General features: G+C 56.2%; 3 protein-coding genes across 3 annotated transcripts in view; 2 read left to right on the top strand and 1 right to left on the bottom strand.

The window, feature by feature from the left end:
- The first annotated feature begins 1,039 nt into the window (after nt 1-1,039).
- On the top strand, nt 1,040-2,700 carry LOC117648419. The gene is made up of 4 exons (XM_034390924.1): nt 1,040-1,249; nt 1,459-1,569; nt 1,867-1,998; nt 2,455-2,700. The coding sequence occupies exons 1-4, from the start codon at nt 1,157-1,159 to the stop codon at nt 2,698-2,700; spliced, it is 582 nt and encodes a 193-aa protein (XP_034246815.1). The 5' UTR covers nt 1,040-1,156.
- A 231-nt stretch (nt 2,701-2,931) lies between these two features.
- LOC117648320 lies at nt 2,932-5,910 on the top strand. The gene is made up of 7 exons (XM_034390785.1): nt 2,932-3,065; nt 3,617-3,942; nt 4,034-4,739; nt 4,818-4,935; nt 5,016-5,125; nt 5,224-5,601; nt 5,692-5,910. Exons 2-7 carry the CDS (start codon nt 3,623-3,625, stop codon nt 5,779-5,781), a joined length of 1,722 nt encoding a protein of 573 aa, XP_034246676.1. The 5' UTR covers nt 2,932-3,065; nt 3,617-3,622; the 3' UTR covers nt 5,782-5,910.
- A 1,695-nt stretch (nt 5,911-7,605) lies between these two features.
- Nucleotides 7,606-22,201, bottom strand: part of LOC117648418 — a 39,344-nt gene continuing 24,748 nt past the window's right edge. Inside the window, exons 3-8 of the mRNA XM_034390923.1 lie at nt 13,788-13,971; nt 11,232-11,371; nt 10,983-11,090; nt 10,186-10,287; nt 9,367-9,948; nt 7,606-9,284 (exon numbers count right to left, since the gene is read on the bottom strand). Coding sequence (XP_034246814.1) covers nt 9,166-9,284; nt 9,367-9,948; nt 10,186-10,287; nt 10,983-11,090; nt 11,232-11,371; nt 13,788-13,971 — 1,235 coding nt within the window. The 3' untranslated portion in view covers nt 7,606-9,165. The remainder of the gene's footprint in view (nt 9,285-9,366; nt 9,949-10,185; nt 10,288-10,982; nt 11,091-11,231; nt 11,372-13,787; nt 13,972-22,201) is intronic.

The raw sequence follows: 22,201 nt of genomic DNA, 5'->3' as shown, positions 1-22,201 counted from the left end.
CTCTGCAATTTGATTTTCGACACAAGACACCGAGCACTACACGCCCAGTCGGGCCAGAAAAGCAGACAATTTGCGATCCAGTCGTCAACAGCAGCAGGGAAGTGCAACACCGTAAGGGTGCATCCCCGTCTCTCTCGCACCTACACGGGACGCCCCATGAGTGCGAGAGAGACGGAGCGGCACTCTCCAGCCTGCTGCCCCGAGGAAGCGGCGCGGCGTGGGCGACTCGAAGGAGACCGTCGTGGCAGTGCGGCGCGAGTACCTCAGCGAGTACCTCGGCGAGACCCTCGGCCGCCTCCCTGGCGTGTGTACACTGTGCGACCGCCCCCATGAGTCTTGCATGCGTCTCCCCGCGCGGCGCTACGCGGCGCTCAAGCATTCATGAGACACGCGAGCTGATGGCGGGGCGGGGCGGGGCGGGCCGGAGGGTGCGGCGGCCAGACGCTGGCACTCCTCTTCCTGTTGGCGGTGGAGGCACCGGCGATGGTTGGTTCCGGTAGGTAGCGGGTAGCGGGTGAGCCGAGTCACACTGCGGGCAACGTGATGTAAACGCTGTTGAAGCCTCGCGGGGGCCGTCCCGGCCGTTCTCCGGGCTGCTGCTGCGGTGCGCGCAGGACCTCGGCGCCGACGTCCCCGGCCAGTCCCGGCGCCAGGCCCTGCAGAGGGCTTTCGTGTTCTGGGCCAGGAGCAGCAAGGTGAGGGGAAGAAACAAGCCCCGCTCATTCCGAGAGGCGTTGTCGTCGGTCTGTCTCTCTCGCACTCATGGAGCGTCCCGTTTGGGTGCGAGAGAGACAGAGCGACGAGAGCGGCTCTCGGTCTGCAGAGCAAGCAGCTCTCGAGCACTCTCGAGTCGCCGCCTGCGGCCCCAGGATAGGCACCCCGCCGGCCCGCCGCGCACGGATGTCGAGCGCGTGGCCGATGCGACACTTCGCAGGCGCTAGCTCGCCCCGCTCGAACCCGCGACCAGTGACTCGGCAGGCCAGCACGCTACCGACTGCGCCACGGCGCCACTGCCCTGCAGGTGGCCGTGGCGTGCGCCCTGGTGTGGATCGGCTGCCTGTGCGTGGACGTGGCGTTGGCGGACAACGCCGAGGCGCGACGCGTGCCGGTGCGCCACTGCGGCATCTACTCCCTGCTCTGGTCCTTGCTGTTCTACATGTGGCGCGCGCGCGCCGCCACGGCCACGCTGCAGGACTGCTTCCTGCCCGTGTCCAGCCAGCTGGAGGACTGGGGCTGCCCCGAGGGGAAGGTCGGTCCAACGGTGTCGAAACGGGTGCCGACCTCAACTTAGGCTGAGGTTGGCAACCCTTTCAACACATCGTGAGAACGGTGGCGACACTGTAGTCTGGCCTGCGACGCACGGCAACGCTCTTGGACTCGTTGAAGGCGCTGCTGGCCCGCGGCGCGCGCAAGTCGCGGCGCATCGCGCTGTTCTACAACATGTGGGGCCTGACCCAGGTGGCGGGCGTCACGCAGACCATCTTCACGACCAAGGACTCGGCCGTCAGCGCGCTGCTGGAGAGGTGGACGCTCGGGCCGTCCCTCTTGCTGGGCCTGCACGTGTCACACGTATACCCTCTTTCTTTCTGCTCCTCTTTCGTGCCCGACGACGCACAGTGGGCCAGAAGAACGGTGGAGGCGGCCAAAATTCGCGACGCGTTTTGAGCTCCAGAGTCGCTAAATGGGGCTCGATCCGAACGTGTGACCCCACCAATCGATTCCTCGTTCGGAGAGCAATCCATTAGTGGGGTCACACGTTCGGTTCGAGCCCCATTTAGCGACTCTGAGCTCAAAATGCGTTCGGGATTTTGACCGCCTCCACCGGCCTTCTGGGCAATCCACTGTGTTTTGGCGACGTGCCCCCAGACCGTGGCCCTGCTGTGCGGGCTGCTGGCGTTCTACACCCTGGTGCCCGTGCTGTTCGTCATGTTCCGCGCCTCGTCGTGCCTGTCCCGCGCGCTGGCCCTGGAGTGCGAGCGGTGGCGCGGCGAGGGCGCGGTGCGCAGCCTCGCCGCGCTGCACGCCCTGCTCACGGACGGCGCGCGCCGCACGCGCCTCCTCTTCGTCGACATGCTGGCGCACCTCATGTCCGCCATCCTCATCCTGCCGCTCATCGGCACCGTCGAGATCCTGGCCAAGCCCAACGACGTGGACAGCCTGACCATCGCCACGTTCGCGTGCATCCCCATCATCTTCATGCCCGTGTGCCTCACAGGCAAGCCGCCTTGGCACGCGCACTCCAGACGCGTTTTGAGCTCCAGAGTCGCTGAATGGGACTCGAACCGAACGTGTGGCCCCACCAATGGACTGCTCTTCGAACGGGGAATCGATTGGTGGGGTCACACGTTCGGTGAGGCCTGTTTAGCGACTCTGGAGCTCAAAACGCGTCTAGAGTTTTGACCACCTCCACTGGTCTTTTGGCAAGTCCACGGTGCGGCGCGCTCGCTCGTACAGCGTGTGTGTGCCCCAGGCCAGGAGGTGGAGGACGCGAGCACGGCGCTGCCCGGGCACCTGTACGCCGGGCCGTGGCTGGAGGAGGACGTCCCGGCGCGCCGGCTGCGCCTCAAGCTCATGCTGGGCGGCAGCTGCACCAAGGCCCACGTGGCCGTCGGCGGACTCGGCGACCTCAACGCGCAGTCCTGCATGCACGTCGTGCAGCGCTGGTTCAGCTACCTCAACGTCTTCATGAACATCCAGTAGCTCTGCCGTCCCGCCACACTCACAAATGAAATGCCGCCGACCACGTATTGGCCGCTCTTACTGTTGCGTGAAAAACGGAAAATTAGAACGGCTGGTGGTGTTTCCCGTTTTCCCCCGCTCCTGTCTTTACTCCACTACACTGGCAACTGCGATGGCAGGGCCACGGGGGAAGGGGGGCGGAGGCACACTTGAAACCTTGAAACTTAAGCGAGCTGCCGGGTGGCGCACTCTAGCGGCAGAAAGGCGTACTGCTTGGCGGCAGGCAAACACACTATTCGCAGCACAGAGTAGACAGAGTCGTCTGCATCTCGGCGAGCTCTCACCACGCACAGGCAACAGGGCAACACTTGTGTTTATTTTGAAAGGTATATACATTTTTCGACCCCACATATTTTATCCGGAGCTGATCAATCAATCAACAGTTCTCTCAGACTAGTCATTTTAGTACTTTCAAGTCAGTTTCCGACACAAGTTTACCTTGTGGCGTTTGTCCCACGTGCCGAACGAGTTTATCTACTTTTCGGGTCTTTGCGCTTTAGTTTCTCGTCACCCTATCCTGTTTTATTCGTGCCAAACTCCCATGGTCATACTGTCAACACGCGTGGAGTTAGTTTTGTCTACGACCGTCTGCGGCTGGTTGCATTTGACAGCAGAAGGGATATCTCATAACCCCACTCTGCACGTTGCCTCTGGCACTGCCAGTCTTCTCCTTACCTCCTTGCTTCTGCGTTAACTCCTGCGCATTTGAAATAATCGAATTTCTAAATTATCACAGTTTCAAGTTTAGCAGAGAACATAGTGGCTTAAATTTTTTGAGTCTTAGCACATCGGTTGATAAGATGGTCGCTTTCAAACTTTCCCTTAATTCTGTCACACTTCTTTAACCACTTGTTTTCCATGTTGTTCCCTTTTCCAGTTAAATATGGAAGGTGCCCCAGCCAATGGTTTCAGAGGTGGGAAAGGCCCGCCTAGGGGACGGGGCTCCGGTCCACCTGGTGGTCGTGGATTTGGACGTGGTCGGGGTGGCTCTCCTGGAGGTCGTGGATTTGGACGTGGACGAGGAGGCCCTCCTAGAGGACGTGGATTTGGAGGTGGACGAGGAGGTCCTGGAGGACGAGGATTCCGAGGTGGACAAGGAGGTCCACCTGGAGGGCGAGGATTTCGAGGTGGACGAGGTCGTCTTCCTAACGGACAAGGACGACAAAATCTAGTGTTTTCTGAAGTCCTCACTGAACCTGTTGAGTATGTACCCTTTGGATGGATTTTATCTCAATTCCAGTGTGAATGTTGGTTGTTTCGACCCTAACTGTATTTGTTCTCTTTTGAAATCTAGGTTGCTTCTAATGCGGCATGAAACTGTAACGCCTTCACGTCTTACGCCATCAATTAGAATAACAAATCTGCCATTCACTAAGCTTGAGGATTTCATAGAGCTTAGACCTTTTCTTTTCCAATTGTTGCATAGTCGTTGCACAATAACTTATGAATCAGATATAATATTGTTTTACCAAAAGAACCTTCGTGGGTTTTGGGATGTAATTTGTGCATTTGGTTCCCATCAAGGGAAAGCGACAGCTGTGAAGGCTGTATCCATAATCCATGGACAAGTGTTTAAAGATCACCACTTGATTGCCGAAAGGTATGATAGTTTGGCGGAAGATGATCACCTTGTCACTGAAAATTGTGTTAGGGTCTCAAACCTGTCAACAGCAACAACAGAAGAAATGTTATGGAAATTCTTTGGGAAGATTTGTGGGAAACTTGGAATGATTTATTTAGATCTCACACAGAAAGGCTCACCGGAAGCCTTGATTAATTTTGAGGAACCAGATTCTGTTGCTGAAGCCCTGAAATTAGATGGTGCGAAGTTAGACAATTCTAGTATTGAAGTGACTCATTTGGATTGGAATCAGAGTATTAGAGTTTCTATGCCTGCGGAAATGACACAAAAACAACTGGAAGAAAAGTTACAGGATTTCAAGCCAACTTTCACCAGAATTATCTCATCAAAAAATAAGATTGCATTTGTTTATTTCTCTGTAAGTCTCAGTTCTTATATTTTTTGAGTTTTTCAACATGTTTGTTTGTTTTATTAATTGATTGATGTCGGGTTTCAGAGTAAGAAAAGATATTCCAAAGCTTTAACAACACTGAATGAAACAGAGTTACTTGGAAGCAAAAATTGTGCAACTCCAGCTGTTGAGCACAGAGTGTTTACTCGTTTGTTTGAGTCTGGTAAGATGCCTTTGCCAGATTGTCATTCAATCTTGTTCTCCAATTACTTTTTTATCCATAACTATTTTGATCTTTTCCAGGTCTTTTTGTGTCTCCTGGAAAGCTTGTATCATCTTTCCAGTCGTTTGGTGCTGTTATAAAACATTACCTGCATCCAAGAATTCATGGCGTTTATGTCATTGTTTTTGATGTATGTTACCAGAAATCTCACTTGTTTTTGCGAGTTTAAAAGTTGTATCCCAATTCTTTTTTAATATTAATTTTACGTTAAAATATCTTATGTTGCAGTCTAAGCACGCAGTTGATGCTGCCATCAAAGCCTCTCCTGTTTTAGTCGATGGCACATCATGTACTGTTTGTGACGCAGCGAACAAGCTTCCACCACCAGAAAAGAAAAAGAAAAAAAAGGGAGAGAAGGTCGTAGACTCAAAAGTGGAGGATGAAGAGGATGACAATGTTGCTGATGATAATAACGAACAGGGGCAGCAGGAAGAGGGAGAGGATGAGGATGATGATGATGACGATTCCGTTGATGAAGAAGAGGGGGAGGATGATGACGATTCGGAAGATGAAGGAGAAGAGGAGGAGGATGAAGAAGGTGATGAAGATGATGATGAATCTGAAGAAAGTATGGATGGGTTGGTTAAACCATCCAATGGAGTGAAAGTAAGTATGATTTCATTATTTTCCATTGGTAGTGCGTTTTATGCATGCTGATTTCTTTACTTAATTTTCTTTGTTATACTCTTGTTTTAGGTAACAAAACAACCACCGCCTCAAATCAATCTGAAAAGAAAAGGAACTCAAGAAAACAGAGGCCAAAACAAGATGGCCAAGTCTAATTAATTCTTGTATTGTGTGATCAGTAAGCTTTTTTGTTTTAATTTGTTTTTGGTAAGCGAACTCGTGACCAACTTTGTTCTATCAAAGGGAACCAATACAGTTTCTTCGAATAAAATTGTCAGTCAAACAAGCCAATGCTACTCTTTCATTACCTACTCTCAATATTAATATACAGAGGTATTGGCTAGTCCTCTCTTTGCTAAGAAGCAACGTGGTGACAAATTTTAACCCTTTGAAGCGGACGGGTCCTCGCTGACGCCACTGCCGCCGCCACGCACCGCTAGATGGCGCCTCGGCTGCTCTGGCGCTGTGGATGGCGATACTCCGCGTGCAGGGGCCCGGGCCCCGGCCGCAGTCCAAGACCCAGGGGGAAGTCCGAAGTGGCCGCCGACGCCGCCCCGCCCCGCCCCACCCCACTCCTCTCTGAGCATTCGCATGGTTCAACCTGCTCCGAATCACATCAGTCTTGTTCAACAGACCGACTTTTCGACCCTTCTGCAGCGAATTGTCTGTCTCTGCGAAGAACGCCTCCGAAACGGGGCAGAGAGCGGGCCGGGGAGGTGGCCTGGAGGCCCGGAGCGGTGAGTAGGCAGGTACATCATTAATCTTCCACGTCTGGTAATTGCTCGCAATGGCGCCAAAACCAACACCAAAAGGGGGGGGGGGTCTGGAAAGGGTTCGGGGGAGGCCATCTGTTGGGAATCAATGACAGTACTTGGGCCCCAGCCCGGAAATCCGAACGCCACTGTAAGCAGCCTTGCACCGGGAGCGCTCGCACCCTCTGGAAACGTGTTCGCTTCGCTTGCATCCAAGTGCGCTCGGACCTGACTCACGAGGGCGCTGACGACAGAAATCTTTGCTTTATCGTGTTTGCTTGGGTTCCTTTTCTAGCGCGGTTGGCACGTGCCGTGACCGCGCCTCTGGCTTCCCGAGTCTGCTTGATATTCCGAGCCTTCATGTTGGCAACATTTAACACGCCACCAACAACAACATGCAACAACATCAATCAAGCGCGCAATAAATTGAGTTCGGAAGGAAGTGGCGGACTGCGGGCTGCTTTCGTCTCTGTCGCACTCACGGGCGTCCCTCGGGGGTGCGAGAGAGAGCGACTGTTCGGCATGGCTCGGCTGGAGAGGAGCGACGCGCGAGGCGATTAGTGTCAGAGGGGAATGTGCACCCTCACCCCCTTGGCCCTTCACGGGTTGGCGTGGTGGGGGTGGGGGACGCAGGTCTACGGGGTGTACAGCGCGGCCGCAGAAAGCACTTACAAGCCACCCCGAGCGAAAAGCGCGAAAAGCGAACAACGAGGAGCCACGCGCGGTACAGCCGCAATCCTTGGATGGCGGTGCAGGAGTCAAGAGGGAGTGCTCCCGCCCAACATACTCCAATTTGGGCCGTTTAAAATTTTTGACCGAAAACGGTAAAAAACCTTGACATTTTTTTTCGAATGGTCGACCCTCTCTCACTTGTCCGAAATGATATGGAAGGTTGCTATGGGGCTAAAAAACAGATGCCCGGTGCCCAAAGGTCGTAGATGGATTTAAGTTGGCGCGATAATGACTTTCCCCGTGACGCATGTAGAGCTCTGGTGCGTAGAAGAGGCAGTGAACGATGGGTAGTCCACCTTTGTGGCGCTAACTGAAGCCCCTGTCAACTTACGGGTAGGCAGCACACCGTACACGGGTGGCGGCCACGTGCCTAGCTTCGCACCCGTCAGGCGCTATCAGTCCTGTCAGTTGGATTTTGCCGATAAGATCGGCCTGTCTCTGTCCATTCCCCACTCGCCCTGCCAAGTCCAGATGAAAGGAATAGGAAAACTTCAGCATCTTCAATAAAATGGTTTATTTACATCATTGGCTGAGTCCGTCAGACGTGTCTGCTATATATAAGTATACATAGAATAATATAAAAATATACACAAGTTGCACTAAAACACAAAAAAGAAAATGACTCTATATGCCAACGTAATTAATAAAAACAGTTTAATGGAGAAACACACAATATGGAGCCAGCAGCAATCAACAATTTCTGTACATCAAATAATCACAATGCATACCCCTGGAAGGAAGTGAACATTGCAATCTCGAAATAATGAACACAATAATAATAATAAATCAGGTCTATAATTCATGAACATAAAATAACTATAATATTATTATTAATAATAATAATTACTGTATAATATATATCTACATATACAGCAATAAGGATTTGGTTTGTTTGGGCTGCACTTCTAGATGAAAATTTGTTCATTAAACAAAAAAACAAAACAAAAAATAATTTTATGTCAAGTAAATAGCATGTGTTTACAAATAAATACTGGACATGTACATCCACTTATTCATGCTAAAAGACAAGAAAATGATCACATGATTTTTCTATTTAAAAAGTAAGAAGGCCAGAGCCTTTAGACTTAGCGTGGAGAAACAGCAGGGAAATTCCCCTGCCTGCAATCAAAGTGAGGACATGCATTTTCATCTTCTCCTGCGACCCGCGTGACTAAGCTAAGGAATGTCATCACCACGTGCAAACGGAGCCATAAGCTGAGATCATCCTCTTCAACAAAACCTCGAAAACAATTAAATAATACAAACTCCATGACATGACCTTGGAGCCAGTGCTTAAAGTAAAATAGGGCAAGGCCAATCCATTTCACCACCAATTGGTGGAGTCAGCTAGAGAATAATGGAACTATTTGGCTATAACAATGTTTTGTCTACATAATTTACTATTTTTCACTAGTTTAGAATATTTAGAGGAAAATGGAGAGAGAACTAGGGCAAAGCAGAATAATGTCATTTTACTTCCATCTTTCGGTCCTCATGGCAAGGGGAGCCAAGTCTTTCATGACATTCAATACTTTCCCAGCTACTTAAAAAATGGAGACATCTCATAATCCATGGCAAAAAGATACCCACCCAAGCTATTTTGAAAATTCACACTTGCAAGAAACTTACACTACTCTTTGAAAACATCATGGCATTCGCCTGATGAATGTAACAAAATTAAAAGGTGGGGTTCTAAAGCGAAGTATTTACAATCAATTGCACTGTTCAACCAACATACATTCACTCATCCATTCATTCATACATACATACACACATACAATCTCACAAACACACAGACACAAACATGAATTTTCTAATTAACGAAACAACATTGCATTTTGTAGTCCGGTTTCAAAGTTCAACAGTAAAAGTGGACTTGTAAAGACCAACCAACAAAACACTATGTACAGCCCATCACATATTCTACGCCACACTGCTTTGAGTGTGGCAGCGCGTCAGGAGTCTACCAATCTGAAGCCAAGATAAATATAAACGAAGGATGAATGAAATTTGAAGCCGGACTACTGGCCTTGGGCCGTCGCGTAAAGCAGCTTTGGATCTAGGAGACTCTGGACGTGCGCGCCGCGGCCTGCTGGGCGAACAGCACCCCCTGGTACATGATGCCGTTGATGTCCATGCTGACCACGAGGGAGTTGTCCTGGCCGGGCCGGCCGTCGCCTGCGAACAGGGAGAACAGAGGGGTAAGCATCGGGAGCAGACTGTGGCGGACAGGCAGGGCAGGCAGGGCTAGAGTACGCACCTCTACTGTTGATCTTGATGTGGGTGCCCAGGCCGGTGGCGAGGCCGCTGGCGAGGCTGGCCACCTTGACGGGGCTGGGGGACTCGTCGCGCTCCACATGCGGCCTCTTGGCCACGGGCTGGAAGGCCTCCTCGGGCTCTCGCTTGATGGTGGCCTCGCGCTCCCGTTCGCGCTCCCGCTCCCTCTCTCGCTCCCGTTCCCGCTCCCGTTCGCGTTCGCGCTCCCGTTCCCGCTCCCGGCTCTCGCGCTCGCGCTGTGCCCGGAGGAGGTCGCGCTGCTGCTGGCGCTGCACGCCGAGGTTGAGCGCCTCGCGCTGGGGCTCCGCGTTGGCGGGGTGCGCGGGGTGCTCGGGGTGGTCGGCGTCGAGGTTGGCGGTGGCGTTGCCGTGCCCGCCCAGCCCCGGGCCCGCGAGGCCGCCGCCGAGGGAGCCGAGGGAACCCAGCGACCCCAGCGCGCCCGCGGCGCCCAGGCCGGCGCCCAGCCCCGCGCCCAGGCTGTTGTTGCTGTACAGGTTCCACAGCGTGAGCCGCGACATCTCCAGCGCCGACATGGCCGCCTCGCGCGGCGACGTGGGTGGCGAACCTGCGGCAAGGGGCACAAAGTCAGACGAGGTTCGACACCGGCGGGCCAGAAGACCGGTGGAGGCGGCCAAAACTCTAGACGCGTTTTGAGCTCCAGAGTCGCTAAATGGGACTCGAACCGAACGTGTGACCCCACCAATGGATTCCTCGTTCGGAGAGCAATCCATTGGTGGGGTCACCCGTTCAGCGACTCTGGAGCTCTGCACGCGTCCAGGACTTTGACCTGGACGTTACCTACCTTGCCGGGACAGCGGCGGCGTGCCCGCGTTGCTGCGCAGCTCCTTGCTGATGAGCTTCATGTACTCCGCCATCCTGGTCTCCAGCTCGGCGGGGGTGGGGCCTGCAAGCACGTCAGGCACGTTCACGTCACGCGACACTCGGCATACATTATCGCCATTGCGACAAGCGGCCTGCCCCGGGCCTGCCGCCCCCGCGCTCGGCTCGGCTCGGCACCGCTCGACTCGGTGTCCCGGCCGAGGCGGGGCGGGGCGGGGCGGGGCGGCCCGTTAGGCCCGTCGCGTCCGTCTCGCATTATCCACCTGTCGCTGCTTCGCTGCTTCGCCGCTGTCGCTTTGACCACCGCGGGTCGCGCCTTGAATAATTAGACAGGCCGACGGACGTAGCGATGGCGATGCCTGGCTGGCCCGCCTGGCGTTCATTGATATGATGATTACAGTGACGTGCCGGCCGAGGCGAGGCGGAGCGAAGCACGGCCGGCACGTCTCGAGTCTGGCCCAGGCTGGCCCAGCGTTGCCAAATAAGTAGGCGACAGTGGGCCAGAGGACTGGCAGAGGCGGGGAAAAAAATTCGAGACGCGTTTTGAGCTCTAGAGTCGCTGAATGGGACTCGAACCGAGCGTGTGACCCCAACAATGGATTCCTCGTTCGGAGAGCAATCCATTGGTGGGGTCACAAGCTCGGTTGGAATCCTGTTTAGCGGCTCTGGAGCTCAAAAGCGCCCAGGTTTTTTGGCCCACTGTGCCATGCTCACCGAGAACGCCAAGCGGCCGATTGGAAGACCTCGAACGACACTCACCTGAGCCAGGGGGCGGCAGGAGCTGGTGGTTGTGGTTGTAGTGGCCGTTGCCGTTGAGGAGGCGGCCGCCCTGCGTCACCAGGCTGAGCGGCGACATCTGCGAGGGGTGGGCGGGGTGCGCGGGGTGGGCGGGGTGCGACGGGTGGGCGGACATCTGCACGCCGCCGGGGAGGCCGCCGCCGAGCCCCGAGCCCACCAGGCCGCCGCCGCCGCCGCCGCCACCGCCACCGCCACCGCCACCCGAGGGCGTCCGCTGCACCATCTCGGCGTACGTGCCGTACGACGACCTGCGCCCTTCCCTCCGGTTGCCGTCGATGGCGGCCTGCAGCTCGGCCGGCGTCGACAGGTGCATCTTCTGGCACTCGTAGGGGTAGAGGTACTTCATGTACCTGCGGACAGAGACATTGTTCGTTAGGATCGGAGGGGCGAGGCGCACAGTGGGCCAGAAGACCGGTGGAGGCGGCCAAAACTCTTGACGCGTTTTGAGCTCCAGAGTCGCTAAATGGGCCTCGAACCGAACGTGTGACCCCACCAATGGATTCCTCGTTCTTAGAGCAATCCATTGGTGGGGTCACACGTTCGGTTCGAGTCCTGTTTAGCGACTCTGGAGCTCAAAACGCGTCTAGAGTCTTCTGGCCCACTGTCCGGCGCTATCCCCGTCCAGGATCCTCCATCACCAACACACACACACGCCCAGGGGCCTTTCTCGGAGAGTGGGGCGTGGCGGCACCGGTACTAAGGACCTACTCAAATTCACACCCGCGTCCAGGGTATTTGTTTCACACATTCGTCGTCTGTCTTTCAAACAGACCGGCCCAGGTGTATGCGCTCAGGTGCCGTACGTGTGTATGTGTGAGTGAGAGAGAGAGCGTGCGTGCGCGAGCGGGTGCGCGCCGCAGACAAGGAATGGAAAATTCGAGAAAAGTGTGTCGCCGTACGAACCGAGAATCAATGAATGAATCAACGAATCCTGAATCAATGAACGAACGCGTCAATCAATAATCAATGAATGAAAACGAATGCATGAAAATGAATGAATGAATGTGACTGGAGGGGCTCGCAGGCTGTCGCGCCGCGCTGGCGGGGCTGGCGGGCTGGCAGCCTACATCAGTCACCGCGACTCATGCCGCGGTGGCTCCTTTAATGTGGGCCGGGGAGTTGCAAAGGAGCGAGAACAACAACAACAAGGAAGGGAACAACAACAATAATAAAGCGAGACAAGTGTCGGCGCGACCCTGCGACAGGTGAGATGAGTCGGTTTGAGTTGGCAGCCCTGAGGCAGCCCGCTGCCGGCCAGGCGGCCGCACCACAGTGGGCCAGAAGGCCGGTGGAGACGGCCAAAACTCTAGACGCGTTTTGAGCTCCAGAGTCGCTGAAGAGGACTCGAACTGAGCGTGTGACCCCACCAATGGATTGCTCTCTGAACGAGGAATCCATTGGTGGGGTCACACGTTCGGTTCGAGTCCTGATTAGCGACTCTGGCGCTCAAAACGCGTCAAGAGTTTTGGCCGCCTCCACCGGTCTTCTGGCCCACTGTGCGCGCTGCGCCGCAGGGCCCGGGGGCTCTTCGCTGTCTCTCTCGCGCTCGCGGGGCGCGCCGAAGGGGCCCAAGGGGCGCGAGAGAGACAGCGGACCGAAGCACGGTACGGGATGGCCCCGAGCTTTGTTCATTGCACCGATGACGAGATCCAAACGTCGCGGTGGCCGGGGAGGGGGAGGGCTGGGGGAAAGGGGAGGAGGTCGAAAGCAGAGCATCAGCACCGAATCAATCACCCGACGGCCGGCCACGGCCAGCCAGCCACACCTCGGAGCTGTCCGGGGCCCCGCGGGGGGTCGCCGGGGTCGGCGCTGTCGGCCAGGCAGGACACGTCGCACAGTGGACTTGCCACAAGACCGGTGGAGGCGGTCCAAATCCCGCACGCGTTTCGAGCTCCAGAGTCGCTGAATGGGACTCGAACCGAACGTGTGACCCCACCAATGGATTCCTCGTTCGAAGAGCAATCCATTGGTGGGGTCACACGCTTGGTTCGAGTCCCATTCAGCGACTCTGGGACTCAAAGCGCGTCCGCGGTTCGGACCGCCCCTCCAAATCAGGCGAATCGCGATTTAAGGCGCCGACCCAATCAGCACGCGCCGCGACGCGCGGCCGTGCCGTGACAGTGTCGTGACGGCCTCGCGACGGCGCCGTGACGGTGCCGTGACGCGGGGCGCGACATTAAAAAACAAAGACTGCATCCCTGGCTGGCGGGGAGTGTCACAGGACTGGTTCGTTCCGTCAGGGCGACGGAGAGAGAGGGGGAGAGAGAGGAAGAGGGAGGAGAGAGAGAGAGGAAGGGGAACGGGAAGGCGGGACGGCAATGGTAGAGGAATGCAAACCGAAAGATCATTATTGGCGGAAGCGAAAATAAATTAGTTTGCGCGCAACGCGCCGCGCTACGCGCTCCTAACTACATCGAACCTCGCCGTCCTAGGGCCGGAAGAGAGCGCGCGAGAGAGAGAGGGAGAGAAAGAGAGGGGGGCTGTCTGTCTTGGCACCTCGATGAGTTATAAATAATGATCCGAGACGCGACCCATATTGCGGGCGTGGCGGCGGGAGAGAGACAGAGAGAGATAGTGAGTGTGTGAGAGAGGCAAACAGTGTGGGGGAGGGGAATCGCGAAGTCATTTGGCACGTCGCGAGAACTGGTCGAGGCGAAGGCGCGCGTCGATGCGGACACACGCCAAACCGAATCAAACAAGAAAAAGAAGCAAAACTAACTTTGTCACCGAATGCAAATCCGTTTTTAATTGAGAGGGTGTACTCACTGCGTCCGGAGCGTGAAGGCGGCCGACGTGATGGAGGAGGGCAGGTGGAGGCCCTTGATGATCTCCTGCCAGAGCTTCTTGTTGATCACGTCCACCAGGCCGCCCCGGGCAATCACCAGCTTGTACAGCTCGTACAGGTCCAGCACGCTCTTGGCCATGATGGGCAACCGGTTGATCGGCGTGTCTGCGGCATACGAAAATCGCCAAAGATAAAAACTTCAATCATTTCAGTCAACTTTTTTTTTTTTTTGTTGGTCGGCCTGCGCGCTTCCCGCCACCGCAACAGGGCTGTCCGCCCGGTGTGCATGTCGCCGCACTTTATATACACTCGGGGCGTCGCCGAGTAGCAACAGACAAAGCAACATTACGACATTTACACCCCGTGCGGCGCGGCGCGGCCCGTACCCACTCAAACCGCCCGCCACGCCGCGCCACGCCGCATCGACACATGCACGTGTATTATTAGCACCGCCATTTTACACCGCCGGATTCCGTTCCTCTCTCTCTTTTCGCCGAATTGAAGAGGCAGAACCAAAAGCCCCACGGGCAGACAGACAAAACTCTAGACGCGTTTTGAGCTCCAGAGTCGGTGAACAGGACTCGAACCGATCGTGTGACCCCACCAATGGATTGCTCTCCGAACGAGGAATCCATTGGTGGGGTCACACGTTCGCTTCGAGTCCCGTTTAGCGACTCTGGAGCTCAAATCGCGTCGATAGTTTTGTCCACCTCCACCGGTCTTCCGGCCCACTGTGCAACGTCCCAGTGCGATATTGAGTGAAACGGCTGAGGCTGGAGGGGGGGGGACAGCGTGGGGGGCCCGGAGACCACCCCCTTCTGCTTGGCTTCGCGCGCTTCGCGCTTCGCGGTCAGGAGCCCCGCTTTCCAACTTGTCTCGAAAGGGGTCGGGGTAATGGGACACTGTGGGACAGTCTGGGACACGGTGGGACACGGCGGCGGGACACTGGAAGGCAGGGCGCGGCGCAGCGCTACAGAGGGCGCGCCAGTCAGTCGCTACCGTCAATTGCATGGCCGGCCTGGCCGCACCGCAAACGTTTAGAGGCTGCTGCCGCTGCAGCGAGAGGCGCGGTTTAGCGATACGTATTGGGTACCGTTCGCAGCGGCACCAAAAACTGCGGTCACCCTTTCCTGCCCCCAAATAAAATAAAATAAATTTAAAAAAAAAAATGGCGGGAAAGGAAGTGAGCTGGCGAGTCTGCCTTCCTCTAATTCCCGCTTATTACAAACCGCCGCCATCTCCGCCTCGGCGCCACTACGGCGATACTTCCGTTTGGCAACCGACATTATTTACGAGTTTACTGTTAAAAAGAAAACGATTCGGACCTGTTTGGCGTTTCAGAAGGGCAGAGGCGAGCAAGATGTACTTTCAGATGTCGGAAGATCTGAGATTAGTTTCAGATATGGAGACTTCCAGCCAGAGGCAAAGCTTCAAGCCAGAGGCAAAGCTCCAAGCCAGAGGCAAAGCTCCAGCCAGAGGCAAAGCTCCTCCAGCCAGAGGCAAGCTCCAGGCGAGAGTAGCACCAGGCTCCGCGGAAACTCGTAATGGTCCCATTGATAGAGGATGGTCCCGGGCTGGGGACTCCCAGGGGGGAGGGCCGTGGCAAGGGCCGTGGGGCCGAAGCGGCCGAAGCCATTGAACAGTGCCGCTGCGCCGTCCGAGCGTACCGCTGGAGCCACTACCGCTGTCCACGGTGAAAGAACAAGACTACGGCCGGGCCGGGCCGAGCCGAGCCGGCGGAACGATGAATGAGGCCAGGAAATGAACAGAACATCACCTCGCCGCAAAAAGGAACGACGCGCCGCCCAGCGACACTTCAGCTTCATTCATATTGTAGGTGCAGTCTGCGGTGAGCGCGGCCGGGCCGTGCCGAGCCGAGCCCGGCCGCGCCTAGAGCCGCGCAACGGCCGTGGAAATTAAAACTCCCGTCCCGACGCGCGCTTTACTATCACATTCGGGTTTTATTTGGGAGGGCGGCTGTGATACACACGTCATATCGGGCCCAGATTTACGGCGGCAGTGACTGACTGGGTGTCGCCATAAGCTGGGTCCTGGACGTCCTGGACGGACGGACACCGCCATTTGCATAACAAAACGGACACTATTAATCGTCCGGGCTTAACGTCCTCCCCCGACGGCCCCGAAGGCCGAAAGGCATAGAGGCCGCCAGGGCGCTCGGTTCGACAAGCGTCCTGGCGCGTTCAGGCGCCCCAATCCGTCCGACTCAACGCGACGTCGTTTCGCCGCGTTTCGCCAGTCGAGCAAACCCCCCTTTTGGGTTATTAAGTCCGCGGGGCCGCAAGAAGCCGCGAGGCACAAATAAACTATTTAAAACGGCCGTAAAAAGGGCGCCATCTTGATCGTTAACGCCCCTTCAAGCACCACGTACGCGCAGGGCACCGCAGTGGCGCGACCCGGCGTGTCTGGCGGGGGGATTTCCCGTCAGCGGGACGGTTTCCACGTCAGCGGCGGGAATTTTCCCGTCAGAGACGGGAAATTTCCCGTCAACCCAAGGGCCGTGTCCCGCAAGCGGCGAGAAGTTTCCCGTCGGCCGCTGCGCCGCAGGGAGGTCCTGACGGTGTCCTGACGGTCGTCAGCAGGGTTGTCAGTCCCCTGTCAGTCCCCGCCGTCGGCCGGGCCGTGCCGCGCCGCGGTGAGGCGGGTGACGACAGACGACGGCGGCGCTCAAAGGAAGACCACTGCGTCGGCCGGCCCGGCCAGGCCCAGCCAATCAGAGAGTCCCTTTTCCCTTTCATGGTCGTTCCGAGAACGGAGTGAACCAGTGAACGCGGCGGTGGCGTCGATCCACTGCCAATCGCAATCATTTCCAGGGCGCCGCGAGGCAAGCCAACGGCTTTCAGGAAAGGCCTCAAAGGAGCGGAGGCCAGGAATAGAAGCACGATTGTCCAAAACAATCCCCGCTACTTGGCCAAAGGGGCAGACAAGGCGGACCAACAGGCGGGGGTCTAGTATTTATTTACCTAGCATATCGGTGTGAACGCCTTGCCACCGGCAATGAGGATATATAGTCTTCCCCGAACGCGGACAAACACACACACACACACACACACACACACATGCAGCACAAAGCTCGCGCGTAAACTGATATAAAAGGGTTGACCGCCTCATAGCCGCGCCGCGTAGCCCGCCACACTGTTGGTTGCTTTTCGAGGAAATATCGCACTTGCCCCCCCCCCCCCCCAACTCGCGGCCGAATGTGAACCAAGCAGACACGCGGCCCAAGACCGCCCGGGCACCACCACCACCTTCAGCAGACTGAGAGAGAGAGAGAGGCCTAAGTTTGAGTCGAAGGAGCTAAAGTTAATTAGTTGTACACAGTGTTCTGAATTTGCCTGCGAGTTAAGTGCAAAATTTTACATCTTGACACTTCGACATCTTGACTTCTTTCTCAGCGGTGTCCGCAAACGGAAACAATTTTTTTCCCGATATTTTTAGTTTCAAAGCAGCAGTCCAACAGAATTAAAACCCAATTAATAAGAATGAAACAAAAACAAGCACTCGTTTTTTTCCCCTCCCAGGTGTGAAATTTATGCCTTCGAATTCCAATCGTGACTAAGAGCGCGGGTCGGCACGCGCCGCAATGCCGAGGTGATGCCCACCTACGCACCGCCTCGCCGCTCTCTCTCTCTCTCTCTCTCTCTCTCTCTCTCTCTCTCTCTCTCTCTCTCTCTCTCTCTCCTCCCAGAGTGCGACAGGGACGGAGCGACGCCCCTCGGAACCAGCCGCTAGGCCTGCCACCTGTGGAGCCACTTTATTGGAGCGGTAAATCTGTCGAATCTAGTGGCGCTTTCCTCGCCTCGGAGGTTAATTGGTGCGAGAGAGAGGGAGAGAGGGAGGGAGAGAGAGAGAGAGAGAGAGAGAGAGAGAGAGAGAGAGAGAGAGAGAGAGAGAGAGAGAGAGAGAGAGAGAGAGAGAGAGAGAGAGAGAGAGAGAGAGAAGGTGACGCACAGGGCGGAGGGATGCACACCTTCGATTCTGTATCAAGACGGCAGTTCTTTCTTCTCGAAACAGCAGACCACACTGCGGCGCGTTTCGAGCTCCAGAGTCGCTAAACGGGACTCGAACCGAACGTGTGACCCCACCAATGGATTGCTCGTCCGGAGAGCAGTACATTGGTGGGGTCACACGTTCGGTTCGAGTCCCATTTAGCGACTGTGGAGCTCGAAACGCGTCCGGGCCCTCGACCGCCTCCACCGGTTACAGTGGCGGCGCGGCGCGCAGCGAGGCGGGGCGGCGGGGCGGCCGGGCCCGCACTCGGGGCCACCCGTCCGGTCCAATCTCAATATTTAAATCGGCCGGCGTCGTAAAGCAAAAAGTCAAGGGGGCCGCAACAGCGGCGCCGCGTCCTTAGAGGCAACGAGGCAACGCGGACTGCAGCACTCGCACCGCACTACTGCACTGCCAAAGTCACGGCCTTCCTCGGCCACATTTTTCTCACATTTGCGCCCGTTTACTCTCTCTGATTGATCGTTTCCGGGGAGGGGGTAGCGTGTGTGTGTGTGTGTGTGTGTGTGTGTGTGTGTGTGCAGGGACGTTGGCGGCCCGATCAGCCGCGCGGCCCCACTGGACTGGACCCACGGGACCCCCCGCTGCCAGCGTAATTGTATGCCCAATAGAGCGATTATAGCCCCCCCCTCTCTCTCTCTCTCTCTCACACACACATACACACGTCGTAACTTGTGACACTATAAACAAAGGCGGACGTGTTATAATGAGAGTTTTCGGGCCGTAGTGCCATTTGACGGCTTGCATCAACGGGTTCCGCGCGCGCCATCAGACGGCAATCGATTAATTTGCTCCGACACACACACACACACACACACACACACAGAGAGAGAGAGAGAGAGAGAGAGAGAGAGAGAGAGAGAGAGAGAGAGAGAGAGAGAGAGAGAGAGAGGCTGAAATCAAAGCTGCGACTTGAAAGTGCCGATGCGTCCGCCCACGCACACACACACACACACACTCGGTGCGATCGAAGGCATATAACACGCGGCGCGACCAGACAGCGTGGTGCCGCGCGCGGTCCCGAGGTGCATTCTCATTTGAATTCCCATCAGAATTATGGCGAGAGAGAGAGAGAGAGAGAGAGAGACGCCGTGGCCAGTAAATCACCATCTATTACATATCGAAAGGTGCGAGGTTTCATTCTGATTCCGTCACCTACCTCTTTCCTACAAGCACGTCCCTCTCTCTCTGTATACACGCGCGCCGACAGCGTCTCTCTCGCACCCGCAGGAACCGACAACATAACCCGGCGTTTAATTTCCCTAAAGGTCATTGGAACACTCGGGCCCGGCCGGCTGGCTCCGGGCTGCAGTGTGCCTCGCATCGCCTCGCCGTCTCCGAGTCCCCGCCACACTGTACCACACCCACGCCACTGCAATAGCTCACGCCGAACCCAGTCGCCAGGAATACCAGCCACGAATTAAAATAATTAAAAATCGTGCCGACGCTTGTTCATCGCTCGCCATTCCGAGAGCCCCCCACCCCCTCTCCCTCGCAGGACTGTCCCGTCGCGGAGCGAGAGAGACAGACCAACCGGCCGATCACTTCGGTTCACACCGTCTCTCTCTCTCTCTCTCTGCCTTCTTTATCGGGACACGTTTCAGTATCGCTTCGCGCGCGATCAACTTTTATTTTATGGATTAATTATAAATAAATAACGCACTTTGACGCCTCGTAGCGACCCAGGGGCGGCTTCGGGCCTGAGAGACGTGGGGGGGGGGGGGGCAAATCGAACCGGGCGGCAGGCTCGGCAGGCACAGGCGGGCACAGGCGGGCACAGGCGTACCAGGCACAGGTGGTGGATTAATGTTGCTTATGGGATTCCGATGCAAATGCCGGGCGGTGCCGGGCCATGCCGGGCGGTGCCGGGCCCCGGCGCGCTTACAGGTGGGCTTGAGACAAAACCACCCGGCTCTCTCGGCCGGGACACACACCGACAAGCACGTGTGACAAGTCACGTTCCTTTCACTGTTCAGAAATCACGGACGATATAAATTTCCAAGTCCTCTTTTTTTTCCCCTCTCTGACGCGAAACAAAAGAGTGAGGAAGCATGCACTCTTCCGGCAGCGCGTGCGAAAATGCCGCCAGGAGCCCCTCTTGACCGCCCACGCCAACGGGCCGTGACCTGAACGCGTGCTTCACACACACACACACACACACACACAGATTTCTCTCTCGCTCCTGGAGCGGCCGTCCCTTCCAGCGGTAGCTCCTCCCCGCGCCGGGCCGGCCGGGCCCCGCCCTCCCCCCTCCCCTCCAGGCGGGGGGTCCGACCGGGACCGACCGGGGCCGACCCCGCGAATCAGCGCGGCGGCGGTCACCCCCTCCCCTCCCCCTCCCCTCCAGCGCGCCGCGACTAGCGACGCTAGCGACGCCTGGCGGTGGCGCCGGCAAGCAGGCATCAAGCGCCATTCATCCCGGGCCCATTCATTCGCTGAGACGCGTTTTGAGCGCCGGAGTCGCTAAGCGGGACTCGAATCCATCGTGTGACCCCACCAATGGATTGCTCGTTCGGAGAGCAATCCATTGGTGGGGTCACACGCTCGGTTCGAGTCCCATTTACCGACTGGGATTTTGATCGCCTCCACTGATCTCTTGGCCTACAGTGCGGCCACTGTTCATTCGTCCAGTGGCCTTTCATCCACTTCATACGGTTATGCTACCTCATTTATCATTCATTCTCATTCATTCATTCATTCATTCATTCATTCATTCATTCATTCATTCATTCATTCACCTCCCATCGCCATCCGTCCATCGACTCGACGCGAGCAGCCTAACCTAAAAGTAAGTTCCCATTTCGGCCGCGACCGCGCCACTTTCTACCTTCCCGTTTTGGTTGGCGGGCCGCGACGCAAACACGCCGAACAAATAATTCGATGGACAAACAGCCCGGTCCGGGCTCCGGCCTGCTCCGGCCGGGCTTCGGGGTATTGGAGACGAGACGCGCCGAGCGCCAGCGATTAAAAAAAATGGAAACGAAAAATAAAATGAAGAAACAAGAATGAGAAAATAACTGTGACTAACTATCCAATTTTTGAGAAGAAAAGGATGGATTTCAAATTTTAAATAAATTGACTTTTAAAAACAGAGAAACGGCGGATAATTTTTTTCAAAAATTAATTAGATTGGCTGGGACTGACGTAAAGTGCCACTCAAACTAAAATTTGGCAAAAAAAAAAAACATAAATCGAAACAAACGGCAAAAGTACTCTCTGGGCGCTGCGGGCGCCGCGGCCCCACACAAAGGCCCAGCTCGTTTATATAAACTTTTGTCCGGAAAGATGGGAAAACAAGAGACGGACGGAAGACAAATAGAGGCCGACGCTTTCAGGCCGTACCCGCTTGACAAACACCTCCGATACCGGGTACGCGCGGCGCGGTGCGCGCAGACAGGTATCTGTCAATACCCACCGCGATGGAGATGCAACGTCCCATTATTTAGAGGCGATTCAAAATGCACAGGGGAAAAAATATCGATAAAAACGACGGCCTCGAGACGCACGCGCGGCAGCACGATGACGAAATGCCGAAAAAAAGAGGAGAGAAATTTCAATCATTTGAATAAAATTATATCGCAGTCGGCTTTATTGGCGTGCCATTTGAATAATTGTCGAGCAGTGACACGGCAAAGACACGGCACCCCATCCGTCCACGCTCGGGCACGCTCGCGTGCGATAAGTACACTGTCAAATGGAGTTCGGTTCGGAAACCGCTCGCCAGCGACCCGCTGCCAGTGTAGCCACACAAGGCAGCCGAAATTCCAACAATCTGCCGAAAGGGTTGCCAACCCCAGCGTGTCTATGGGAAACTCCCCGATATCCAAGCGGCCAAAACGCGTCCAGAGTTTTGCGGGGTGAGGTTGGCAATCCTTCACTCCCAAATTCGCCAGAGGCCGATTCTTCCAAACAGTGCCCCGTCGCTGCGTCTCTCTCGCACCGCTTCGGGGCGCCCCGCCAGTGCGAGAGAGACGGCGCAGCGCTTTGTCCGACAGTCAATGGCGGCGTGGCGCCCCATTCACGGCGACGCCGAGGAGCGCGGGTTCGACGCCCGCCAGCGCGCCGCCGCAGCGTTTCTTTTTGCCTCCACGTCCGCGCTCGGCACGGCACGGCACGCCACGCCACGACACCGCAGACCGCTCATCAGGCGCTTTTATAGCGTATCAGTTCCAATTATTAACAAGGCGTTCCACTGCACGCCGTCTCGCTCGCACTCGGGGGCCGGCGGCCCGTCGGAGGGAGACGGAGCGAACGGCTTCGCGGTAAAAGCAAGTTGCAGGACGGCGCTCATTAATTCCTAGAATCATTTTCATCCGCGATACTCTCGATTCGCCGCGCCGCCGCCAGAGCGCGCCACCACAGTGGGCCA

Source organism: Thrips palmi, unplaced genomic scaffold (genome assembly GCF_012932325.1).
Source record: "Thrips palmi isolate BJ-2018 unplaced genomic scaffold, TpBJ-2018v1 HiC_scaffold_3, whole genome shotgun sequence".
NCBI lineage: Eukaryota > Metazoa > Arthropoda > Insecta > Thysanoptera > Thripidae > Thrips > Thrips palmi.
This window is presented reverse-complemented; position numbering and strand designations above follow the sequence as displayed.